Raw genomic sequence first — 12,689 nt, 5'->3', positions numbered from 1 at the left:
TAATGCTCTTCTTCAGAACACATTTTAATGCCATTTAACTACAGTGTTCCAGGGTCTGGGCTTGGGGCCTCTTAGGCATTGCCCTCAAATGAGTCGGTAATTCTCCCTGAGCCAACATGTACCTATACCCAAGGCATGGAAGTAGGAGGAGGCAGTGAGGAGCCTGAGATCGGGCCTGGATCTCCTCAGGGTCAAGGAGGGTTTCCTTTAATGCACTGCATGGTCTCTCGCTTTCTCTGCAGGTTCCAGCCAGCCTGCTGAGGCCAAGACAAAGACCCAGAGCATGAGTCATCGATTAGGCATGTTCCGTATGCCCTCTGCCCAGATGAGGGGTCAGGGCCTCAGAAACCAGAGAATCCACACCCACCTGATGGAGATGATGCTGCACTTGAAGCAGACCATAGAGAAGAACCTCATGCACCTAACAACCAGGCACCTGCAGCAGGACCTGGTGCTGGAGGAGCAGAGGCACAGTCAGGCCGCCAGTGAGCAGGAAGCCCTCCTGGGCCGCTTAATGTACCAGTTGGTCAACCTCCTACAGTCTGGGGCCATGGGTGGCCCAGGGCTCCAACCGTCTTGCTCTTCCCTGGATGTTAGGCGTGATGTCAGAGGTGGGCAGTGGGCCCAGTCCTCCAGGCAGCCTGACTGGCCAGTTCACCAACTGAGTGATCTTGAAGCTACATTTGTCAGTCAGCACCTGTCCAGCCGTGGGATTGACATCTCTGCCTTATACCACTCCAGCTTCCAGGACTACAAGATCTACCAAAGAGACAAATACCACGAGGACAAGAACACCATGGTGAGGATGAGGGCAGGGGGAGACACCTATTCAAGGGCCCCAATCACTAGGGTTGGCTGAGTCCTGTGCCAAGTACTGGGCTCTCTTACTCTTCTTAGCTCCGTAAAGTAGACGCTATTGTCGTCTTATAGATAAGGAAATGGGCACAGAAACAAGGTGACATGCCTAATAAAATTAAGAGCTGTGTCTGAGTCCCCTGCCTTCCAGTTCCCCCAGACTCCCGCCACCGCCCCCTCCCCCCCCCCCCAGCCTGCTTTCCCTGAGTCCATGCTCTTCCCCACTAGGAGTCACTGTGGTCAAAGTGGTAAGCAGACATGCCCTCATGGAACTCAGTCTAGTGATGAATGTAGTCAGCCATTGGGGAAAGGAACATGAATAATAATTCCGAGTGTACAAGGGGTTGCCTGCTTCGGGTGGTCTAAGGTGTCTTAAAGACTGAATCAGCCAGCCATATGGTGGAGGTGGTGGGAGGGGGGACCTCTAGGTAGGAGGAACTACATGTGTGAAAGCTTCGTGGTGGGAAGGGCTGGGAGTGATAAGGGAAAGGCTAGGTTGGGGGAAATGGGTGCTGTGATGAGGTGTGGATGGGGGCAGGCCGTCGTGAGGTGTTGGGATGGTATCCTAAGTGTTAGGGAGCCAACGAGAGACTTCCAGCAAGGGAGGTTCACTACAGCTCTCCAGCCAAAGGATGGAGGACAGTGCTAGTCAAACCTTCTTTTCTGTTTTTAGCTAAGTGATGTGTGGTCAATGGCCATCTGCTTCTCTGGGGACCAACTGAGCCCAGTATCTCCACTGGACTCTGAGGGACCATATCTCCTCCAATAAGTTGAAGGGCCCTCTCATGGAAGAGGAGATGGGTATGAGGCAGGTACTGGGTCAGGCAGGTGGGTTCTGCCCATCGCTGTGGTCACGTGGCTAGTAGGTTATTCAATCTTTCTGAGATTCACTCTCTTTATTTATTTATTTATTTTTAAATTAAAAAAAAATTTTTTTTAACGTTTATTTATTTTTGAGACAGAGAGAGAGCATGAACAGGGGAGGGTCAGAGAAAGAGGGAGACACAGAATCTGAAACAGGCTCCAGGCTCTGAGCTGTCAGCACAGAGCCCGACACGGGGCTCGAACCCACAGACTGTGAGATCATGACCTGAGCCGAAGTCGGACGCTCAACCGACTGAGCCACCCAGGCGCCCCAAGATTCGCTCTCTTTAAATCATGTGCTAGGGTCTGGCACATGATAAGAACTCAGCGACTGGTATCTGGTATATAAGTCCTATGTGGCTCTGAAGGGGAAAACTTGCAAGCTGTAAGATTTTTGGGTCTGTGAAAGTTTTCTAGCCCTTGAAGTTGTTAAACATGGATTGAACTGCCTCATGGGGCAGTGAGATTTCCATTTGAAATAACCTAGGATGAGTATTTACTAGAATGTTTAAGGAGGCCCATATAGGGCAGGGCAAATGGACTGATCTCAGATTCCTTCCATCTCCAGGGCTTCATTAACCTTGGACTCAGTGAGAATAAGCTCTGCCTCGATCTGATGACTGAACGGGTAAGCCAAGCCCTGTGCTATGCTGGGACCCGCCATCGGGCCTAGTCCCACTAGAATGTTTCTTAGCAAGTGGCAGATACAGGAGTTGGACTTAGGAGTTTGGGGAAAGAAGGGAGAAAAGAGCTTCTAGAATAGCACATCTAACCTTCTGGCTTACTGACTGTGTTTGGAGGTGTGCTGTGGACGGGTATATATGGTGGGTAGGCTGCCAAGGGAGCCTCTGGCCCTGTAGGGCCATCAGACACTCCCCAGTGATTCTCTATTTGTATAGTCTATGACAAGATTGGGCCTCCATTCATTAAGGGGCATGTTTCCCTGTTCGTCTTCTGTCAGGCCCTGTGTTGTAGGGCAAACACCCAGATGTGTCTGAGCCGTGGGATGAGGCCTGTTGGGCTTCCTTGGGCTGGCTGTCCTCATGCTCTGTTTGTCCACAGTTGAGTCAGAGTGATATGAACTACATTGAGGATGCCTTGCTGCAATATCCTGATTGGAGAGGGCAACCATTGTAAGTAACTTCCAGATCTAAAGTCTCTTGGCCCCTAGACACCTGCTCTCATCCAGGGAAGGACCCAAAGCACCAGATTCTTGGTTGGCTACCTCCCTATTTCTTTGGGTAACAACTTCTACAAAATATCTAGAGCAAAACCTCATCAGGAGCCTGGTGTCATAGAAATAACACTGCCCTATAATTCAAAAGGCTTGATTTCTTGTCTCAACTCTCATACTTCTTGTCTGTGTCGCCTGGGGAGGTGATCGCCTCAGTCAGTAACCTGTAACATGAGGTTGGATACCTTGCTCTTTGGAAAAGACTGTAGTCTAGATCCCGAATGAGGAAGGGCCCCTGGGCCCGGGCACCACAAAGTCTCTCTGGGTTTGTCCACAGCCTGCGAGAAGAGGTGGCCCGGTTCCTGACCTACTACTGCAAGGTACCTGACCAGCTTGATCCAGAAAATGTGAGTCAGTTTCCCACCCTCACTGCCCCCTTGGTAGAGGGCTTTATTCTTGGGGGACTCTTTTGTATTTTCTAGAACGAGTAGAGACCCTCAGGGCCAGGACAGAGGAAAGGCCAATGGATAAGGCCAGTGGCTAACCAGATAAAGAGGTTCCTGATACCCATCCTAGGGGGAGGGAGAGAAAAGGGCTAGACCTTCTTATATGGGGGATGGGTTTTGATTTCTGTCTTCTGTCCATCTTCAGGTAGTTGTTCTAAATGGCTGCTCCTCTGTATTCTCCACACTGGCCATGGTTCTTTGTGATCCAGGGGGTAAGTTAATGGGCTTTGCTTTCCCTCTGGGAAATAGCAGCACAATGGGCACTGGACCTTAGGGAAGAAGAATATCTTGACCCAAGGCCTTTCCCCTAAAGTACTGGGACTTCTACATTCATCAGAACATCTTCCTACTATTTCTGTAGTAGCGAGAGATTTGGGTCCCCATTTAATATGGAAGGAAAACGTGTGATGGTCCTCAGTGAGTTATGCTTTAGAAATGTGACAATGGGAGCCAATTCAGTATATTCTTAGCTGGGCTTCTGGACTCAACTCCAATACAGAGAGCCCTGGTAAACTGGCTCACAAGATAGATTTCCTATCCTTGTCCACCAAACAAACAAACAAACAAACAAACAAAATACACACACACACACACACACACACACACACACACACAACCCCTCCCCCCCACCTGAACAAACAAACAAAAAACGAATTAGCTCTAGATCAAACAAGGCTGAGGGATCTGTTCTTGGTCTCCCTCCTAACAACACCCAAACAAGAGTCTCAGATCTTGATGAGCTCTGGCTGCATAGAAGGAAGTTACCAAGATGACGGTTACATTCAAAGGAGTGAATCCTTGGTTTGCTCATCAATGAGGCCAAAGGAACGGGAAGAAAAGAACCCATGGGTTCACCAAGTCGAGGTAACCTGAGCCATGCAGAGAGGTGAGCGCCCCCTCTGGGCACAGACCTCAGCCTCTTGTGTTCCTACTGGAGCTGGTAAGACTCTGGATGACTAGCATTTCACCTGTTAGCAAGCCTGTTTTGGTTTGTAAGCTGGATTCTGAGCCATTCATAGCAATATTCTTCCCCTTCTACTTCTCTAGCATACCCCCAAAGAAGAAACTTCTCTAGTGTTCCCCAAATAACATTTATAAGAATGCAACTTTTATAGAGCCTGAGCCCAAAAGCATTAAGCCCCAAGCAGGATGGATTGCCAAACTAACCTTCTCTGTCTATAGTGTTGCTGCTGGTCTGGGGGGCCTGGCGTGTTCTGACGGGGAGACCATGGACTGACGACTTTGTCTCCCTGTGCTTCCAGAGGCCTTTCTGATTCCTGCCCCCTTTTATGGTGGCTTCGCCTTTAGTGCCTGCCTGTATTCGAAAGTTGAGCTGATTCTTGTCCACCTGGACAGTGAGGTCAGAATGGGGACCCTTCCCCCTGCTTAGCCCACCTAGGCAATGGAAGGTCTCTAGGGCATTTGGAAGGTGTAGGGGAACTCCCTTTCCTCCTATATAAGTGACAGTGGGGGGAGATGGAGAAATTAGAGCAAAGAAGGCATGTGGGGCTGCAGCCCTGGGCATGAAGCATTGTTCAGTGTCTGTGGGATGAGGAACTAAGGCTTAGAAGCTTTCCGGTAGGCAGTTCTCAGACAGCGTTTGTCTTCCAGGTCACAGATGCAAATCCCCATCCTTTCCAGCTCACTGTGGACAAGCTGGAGCAAGCTCTACTTGAGGCTAGGCTTACAGTAAGGAGGGACCTCTGTCTTCAGGGTGGGCACTGCTGTCCCTGAGAAGGGTTGAGGACTGAGACCCGGTACAACCTTCTCACCACGGTGGTGTGGGCTCCTTCGGAAGAAGCAGTGTCCCAGGGGCCATGTCCCCCTGGGAGCCCTGAGCCTTGTCTATGGCAGCCCCCAGAGCTCCTTCTGGGGCTGCATGTTCAAGATCCCACCTAAAGGAGCTGGGATCCCAATGAGGCCTTGGTTGGGTGTCCATAATGGGGTGTCCTGATGTGACCTTTAGCTGAACTTCAGGTAGATGTGTAGGACTTGTGTTCACTCAGTTATGGTTTTTTATATTTTTTTTTAGGGGAAAAAGGTCAGAGGCCTCATTCTAATCAACCCTCAGAATCCTTTGGGAGACGTCTACTCTCGAGACTCACTACAAGAATACCTGGAGTTTGCCAAGAAGTAAGAGTTCCACCCCTCAAGACTACACAAAGTCCCTTAACAATGTTCTGATCACTCACGGTCAAGAAGTCAGAACCAGACAAAACTTACTCCGATATTTTTACTGCACAGTATACTTTGCAAAGCTATGTAGAACTCACACTGAAATTGAAGGAAAAGGCGCCCACATGCTTCAACCCTACATTTTTGCCTTTTTTCTTTTTTTTTCTTGCCCAGGTACAGACACCTACATAACAATTATGATCTGGTTTTGTTGCTTTTCCAATTCTTGTTGTGTAACCACTCTCTCCCAGCATCCATTTCCCAAACTACTTGGCCTGAGGTGCTGAGAAAGACAGACTTTCAGACCTTGTGGGGTGAAGATGTGTCCCCAGAGAACCCTCATGTCCCATTCCTACAAACATGTTGACATCCACCATCTCTGGAGTTCTGAAATAGCCCTATTGTTTAGGGTACCTCATCTCCCATTTTCCAGAAGAAACACTTATTCAAATTTCATAACTCTAATCCAGACCAATTCATGGCAGAACAGGAGGACAAGAGAATGAACACTGGAAGTCCGTGGGCTGGAATTTGACAGAACTAGGTTCAAATCCCAGCTCTAGCATCTGCTGATTGAGGAAATGAACTATGTCTCAGAAACTGTTTCTTCATCTGTGAGATGGAGATACCACCACTGCTTCAGAGGGTTGTTGGGAAAATAAACAAGATGATGTGCATTAGCACTGAGCCCACTGAATGCCACTACTCAGTTCGGACCCTGGGTGGGAGCTCCCTGACTACACCAGATATAAAACTCTTTGGGACACCCAGCCCTCCTCGTTGGTCTCTGCTTTACAGTTGAAGGGTTAGATGTTCTCCTGAGTGTCTTTGGGTCCTCTTCCTTCCTACCCCCGAGCCAGGTCTAAAGACCCCTTCTGGTGGCCACCCCCCTTCTACCTTGCCATGCCGCTTGGAAGGGTTGGATGGGCTGCTGGAGCAGTAGGAGTAGCTGATCTGTGTCCAGAGAAGACCATAAAAGAAAATGAGTTGAGATTGGAGAGCGCCTAGACATTCTCCTTCTTTTACCCAACCTGCAGGTACCACCTTCATGTAATTATAGATGAGATTTACATGCTGTCTGTGTTTGATGAATTCATCACATTCCACAGTGTTTTGAGCATGGAAAGGTGAGTTGGCCTCAGCTGTTGGGAATGAGAGCCAGGAGGTTCCTGCTTTTGCAGGGTGAGTTCATGTGCCATAAACTTTACCAGCTATGTGCTAGGAAAAGGGCTAAGTGCCACTGGGAGTGTGAAAATGAGCAAAGCATCATCTTTCCTCTCAAGTGTCTTTAAGTTTATTTATTTTGAGAGAGAGGATGTGAGTGGGGGAGGGGAAGAGAGAGGGAGAGCAAGAATCCCAAGCAGGCTCCACGCTGTCAGCACAGAGCCTGATGTGGAGCTTGAACTCATGAACGGTGAGATCATAACCAGACCTGAAATCCAGAGTTGGATGCTTAATCGACTGAGCCCCTCAGGTGCCCCCCAGGTGTCTTTTTTAAATGCCATTTTGTACATGAGATAACTTGACAGCATGGTATAGAGGTTACTGTCAACATAAAGCCCTACAGAAGGTCAGGGAGGAACTTCTTGATAAGCAGTGCACAGGGAGAGAATAGAAATAGGGGGAAACTTTTTAAAAAGTTTTTATTTTGAGAGAGATTGAGTGAGCACGAGCAGGGGAGGGGCAGAGAGAGGGGGGGAAAGAGAGAGAATCCCAAGCAGGCTTGGTGCTGATAGCACAGAAGCCAAATGCAGGGCTTGATCTCATGAACCATGAGACCATGACTTGAGCTGAAATCAAGAGTTGGATGCTTAACTGACTGAGCCACCCAGGCACCCCTAAGGCAAAACTTTCTTAAGGATAGTATATGGCCCTAAGATAGGATCCCAGCAGCCAAAGCAAGGCGAGGGCATGCCCAGCAGAGGGAGCAGCTTCACCAAAAATGGGACAATAAGAAATAGGTGAGCACATTTTAGAAACAACGGGTGGCCCATATGTGTGAAGAGCTAACTGCTAAAAAGGTGGCTTTGGATCAGCTACAGGAAGGCCACCAGACAGGCTGAGGGCTTCGTTCAGTGGGTGCTTGGGAGCTGTCCCATCTAGTTCGCCAGCGATACCTGTTGTTGATTTCCTGGCTTAACTGGGGCAACTGTTTCTTGAACTTTGGGCCCTGTAGGTCTTTTTGTGTAGGAAGGACCTCAAGTCCATTTTCCCCTTCTTACCCGCATTGACCCCAAGTTTTCATTCTTCACATACTTCTTCATAACCATGATTGTACTGTCTCCTCTCCAGTTTGCCTGACCCCAACAGGACCCATGTGATCTGGGGCACCAGTAAGGTGAGCCCCAGCTTCCTGTCTTTGGGTAGGAAAGGAAAGGGAGCCAGGAGGTGGGCAGACCAGGTATTCCTTCCCCTACTTCTTTTCCTCTAGGATTTCGGCATCTCTGGCTTCCGCTTTGGTGTTCTCTACACCCACAACAGGGAGGTGGCCTCTGCTGTGAGCTCTTTTGGCTACCTCCATGGCATTTCTGGCATTGCCCAGCATAAGTTGTGCCGGCTGCTCCAGGACAGAGGTACTGAGTCCCATCCCGGGCTGGGATCTTGGCTAGACTCCATGGCCATGGGGATTCCTGGGTCTGCTTGAGCCTCCGATATATGTCTAAAACACTGAGACTCTGTTTGCTGTCTTGGGCTCAGTGGTGGCAGGACAGGAAGTTTTGAAGAAGGGCAGGATGTGGCTCTGATAGTGTAGTAGGGCAGAGATGGAAGACGGAGCTGCTGGCCTGAAACGTAGATGGGCCTTGTGTCTAACTGTCTGGGAGCTCATGCTCTGCCTGGACAGGGATAGTCAAATTGTACTCTAAGGCTTGAAAGCCCAAAATTCGCCTTTATGTGGAGGTCAGTTTTCCCGCCCCAGTGCCCTGCTTGCTTTAGGCAAAGCTTACGAAGAAATGCCATGACTCCTTGAATATGACTTGACTTCATCATCTAAGGTGGCCAAAGGAGGGCTGCCATTCGGGCACGTTGGTGTGGCTGGATCTATGGCACCTGGATTCAACTTCCTCCGTGGATCACAAGTGAATACTGGCTTCAGAGGAACCCCCCCGCCCTGTCTAATGCCATGGCCCAAACTTAGATGAGGCCCTTTCTCTTTAATTCCCTATAACAGAGCAGATGCCAGGCTGGAGGATTTAAATTAAAAGCTGGTATATAATGTTACAAATGAATGTAATTCAATAATCTGGTTTAGAGACACTGTCTTTCAGCTTTGGCAGGGGGAAAGGGGCAGATAGGAGAAATCCAAGCAGATATCTCTGGTGGATGGTGCCAGGCCCTTTTGATATTTGGCAGAAACCAGGTTCCTAGCCCCTCGAACACTAGTTCTCAGCCTTCGACACATGGGAACTGTCTGGGGAGCTTAAATGCTGATATATGGGTGTTTTCCCCCAAGATTCTGATTTAGATGATCTAGAGCTATAACCTGGGCATCAGGACTTTTAAAAGCTCCCCAAGCATATGTAGGTTTCTCAAAGTCTGCTGCGTGAGGCTCTGAGGCAGGAGGTAAGGAGGGCTCTGATTATCTGCTACTTGCCCAGTTGACAATAGCAACATCAACCTCACTTAGGGGGTACCCTGACTCTTTGTATCAGGGGTGTAAATCCAAATAGAACATCCCTACCAGACTATTGAGAAGCCTGATATCTCTACCCCGGCTCTAGGTAAGTGGTGGGTGTGTTGGGGATAAAGGTCATCAAATATAATACAGAGTCAGTCTTGAATAGGAACAGCTGGCACAAAGCCCAGGTAGGGAGCCTTGGGTAAGGATCCCTCTGGCAGATCTCTGCCACAAGCCCTGTGACAGCGGTCTTTCCCCACCCATCCAGAGTGGATTGACAAAGTATACCTGCCCACCTACCGCTCCCGGCTGCAGATAGCTCATGGATACATGACCAAGAAGTTGGAGGCATTAGGGATCCCTTTTCTCAACCGTGGCTCTGGCCTCTACATCTGGATGAACTTGAAAATGGTGAGCTCTGGGATGAGGCCCAGTGCCGTTGGGCAGACCTACCGGATGGGTCCTGGGCTCAGCTCCGTCCTTCTGCCTGCCCTAGTACCTGGATCCGTGCACCTTTGAGGAAGAGCTGCTCCTGCATCGCCGCTTCCTGGACAACAAGCTGATCTTGTCCCGTGGCAGGACCTACATGTGCAAGGAGCCCGGCTGGTTCCGTATCACCTTTGCGGATAAGCCCCTCCTGCTAAAACAAGGTGAATGGTCCTGACCTCCAAATCCTGGCATCCTTCAAAGATGCCTCACCAACGCCTCTGTTGCCCGATTCCTGAATCTTCCTGTTTTTGGCCTTTAGCAGCCGATAGCGCTAGCCCTCCTATACCATCTGTTCCATTTTCCGTTTTTTTTTTTTTTAAGTCTATTTTGAGAGAGACAGCACGAGTGGGGGGAGAGGCAGAGAGGGAAAGAGCGAGAATCCCAAGCAGGCTCTGCACTGTCAGCACAGCAGAGCCTGACTTGGGGCTCGAACTCATGAAACCTTGAGATCATGACCTGAGCCGAAACCAAGAGTTGGATGCTTAACCATCTGAGACACCCAGGTGCACCCCACTTTCCTATCTCCTATTTCCCAAGCTCCTTTGCAAACAGGAACAGATAGGCACTTGAAGGACACTGCGCCCTTTGGGTATCTGTTCTGTGCATGCATTGAGCAGGGCATTGGGACTATCAGCTAATCAGAAGCGGTGCACTGCCCTTGTGCAGCCGTGGTTTGGTAGGTGAGACAGACGGAGGACCATGGAGGTCCCTGTACATTATACTGTGGTGTTTCAGATTCTCCTCTGAAGGTTATAGAGAACATGACCTTTATTTCACCAACTTTTTTATTGCATCTCTCCACATACCAGACACTCTTCTACCTGCTGGGAATAGGAGTGTTAACGAGAGAACGTTTATGTTACAGAAACATCTTTTAGAGCATGGACTGAGCCAAAGGACACTAGAGGCAGATAGAAACCCTGATGAGGACAAAGCTAGAAGCCAGGTTACAGGATCGAGATATGAAGGTGTCTGGCAGGTGGATGCTGTGATAACGAAGCTTAGGAAGAGACCCTGGGGAGGCGGCAGGTAGACTGGGAAATCTGTCCCAAAGAAGGGAGGATTGAACTTCAGCATCCCTGAACGAGGGGCTCTGTGGTGGTCTGCCATGATCTAGGGATGTCCGGAACCCACCCGCAAGCCCATTAAGTCTTCATTTCTCTGTCCCCATTTGGACCCTCTAGCCATGCACCGGTTCTATCAGGTGCTCTCGGAGCAGAAGCAGGATCTGATCATGAAGCAACTGGAGAATGCACAGAGAGAGTAAGTGGGCTGCCGCCAGTCACATGCTCAGGGCATCCCTGACATCAGCGTCTGGTCCAGAAGGCTGAGGGTTTTGGCCTGATGCTGTGACAGAGCCAACAAGGGGCTCTTCCGGGAATGGGCTCATCTGACCCAATCATCAATTTTCTCAAGCTGAGCATCTGTCGTTTTGGAAGCGTTGCACCTTTTTAGTCTTTGCTAGCCATTGTGTGCCTATGTGGAATGCTTTTATAGAGTTTGGGGTGGGAGCTTTCGGGGTCCCTATTTTGATGGTTTTACTTTTGTATTTAGTATCTAATAAATTTAATCTTCTCTTAAACTCTAGGCCTATTTTATTTCTTTACATTCTTTTGTATCATCTTTGGGGGATTTTTTTTTTTTTTTTGGTCCTTTTTAAATTCTAAGGCAGGTTATATGTGAAGAATACTGCATGGGGAAGGTCAGAAAGGAGGAAAAAAAGTGATCTCTAATTGACAGAGCGCGTTCTAGCTGTCAGGATCCTATGAGACACTGCATCCCATGAGATCAGGCCCACCTTACACCTGAGTGGGTAAGTGCAGGGTGGGGGCATAATACCAGACGTCCCTTCTTCCAAATAGGAGTTCTTTCCATTTGCGCCCCGTTCAAGAGGCTTTTAAAATGAATCTCTGGTGATGAGCCTGGGATCTCCCAGTTTCATATTGAGTGTTTTCAGCTGTTGGAGTCACATCACCTGGGAGTTGCTCTGTAAAGCTCTTGGATATCTGCACTCTAGTTGGGGGATTGATGCTGTGAAACTGGCACAGCAGGGACTACCACATTTTGTAGAGGACACAAGAGCTTTTAGCACCAATTGATAGCTTTGGTCGCTCACTTGGGTTTGTGATCATCCTCCCTCTCTTGGGTCCAGAGTTGGTGGTTCTTGTTCTTCAATGACAATCTTTCTTCTTCTTCTTCTTTTTTTTTTTTTTTTTTATTAAATAAAAAAAAAATTGCAAAAAAAACCTATTTTTTTTTTTTTTTTTTTTTTTTAACCTTGAAAATTTTTTTTTTTTTTTTTAAGAGAAATTGACTAATAAGGTAATGGACAAGGGTAAGGGAGTTCACTGTATGAATGAGGGAGCTCACAGGACCAGAGAGAAGATGAAGATCAGAACCACAAGTGCTCTCGGGATCTCTCTAAGGGACCTAATAGCGAGTCTCATCAGCACACTGTGCTGGGGCAAAAGGGGTGGTGACTTCCATGGAAGGGGTAGACTATTTCTGTCTTCATTTCCACTCAAGATTTGAATGGTTGAAGGGAGAGAATTTAATATCTCCCTATCTATGAGCATGGAGTCTCCTTCCATTTATTTAGGTCTCTAATTTCTCTCAGCAAGGTCTTTGTGGCTTTCAGTGTATGCATTTTGTTTTACACACGTTTTAAGTTTATCACTATCCTATGCTTTTCATGTTCTGTTAAATGTATTGTTAACTTTATTTTCTAATCGTTGCTAGTACGAAACAGATGTTTGTGTCTTGTATCAGGAGCTTTGAAGGCTCTGAAGTTTTACCCTAGTTATAAATGAACAGGTGTTATGGATGCTGGCAGAAGGCATGAGAATCCAGGGTCAGAGATAAAGGACAGCTTATTACTCAAAGAAGCAGCAGGAATCAGAGTAGCTGGTTTTGGCTCCCAAGTCCTGATTCCTATAGGGCAAATTGAAGAGTATCAACTGATGCTTGCACGTGCAGTGTGGTATATTGCAGAAGAGGAAACCCAAGCTTA

At 48.3% G+C, this 12,689-nt stretch overlaps 1 protein-coding gene across 1 annotated transcript; it reads left to right on the top strand.

Moving 5' to 3' along the window:
* The first annotated feature begins 240 nt into the window (after positions 1 to 240).
* Positions 241 to 11,261, top strand: ACCSL (1-aminocyclopropane-1-carboxylate synthase homolog (inactive) like). The gene is made up of 14 exons (XM_040495389.1): positions 241 to 799; positions 2,288 to 2,347; positions 2,782 to 2,852; positions 3,231 to 3,300; positions 3,545 to 3,611; positions 4,662 to 4,759; positions 5,011 to 5,088; positions 5,432 to 5,532; positions 6,612 to 6,701; positions 7,867 to 7,912; positions 8,006 to 8,147; positions 9,459 to 9,601; positions 9,687 to 9,840; positions 10,864 to 11,261. The coding sequence occupies exons 1-14, from the start codon at positions 284 to 286 to the stop codon at positions 10,944 to 10,946; spliced, it is 1,719 nt and encodes a 572-aa protein (XP_040351323.1). The 5' UTR covers positions 241 to 283; the 3' UTR covers positions 10,947 to 11,261.
* The last annotated feature ends 1,428 nt before the right edge of the window (positions 11,262 to 12,689 follow it).

This window comes from Herpailurus yagouaroundi, unplaced genomic scaffold, assembly GCF_014898765.1.
Source record: "Herpailurus yagouaroundi ecotype Mexico unplaced genomic scaffold, PumYag 187, whole genome shotgun sequence".
Taxonomy (NCBI): Eukaryota; Metazoa; Chordata; class Mammalia; order Carnivora; family Felidae; genus Herpailurus; species Herpailurus yagouaroundi.
This window is presented reverse-complemented; position numbering and strand designations above follow the sequence as displayed.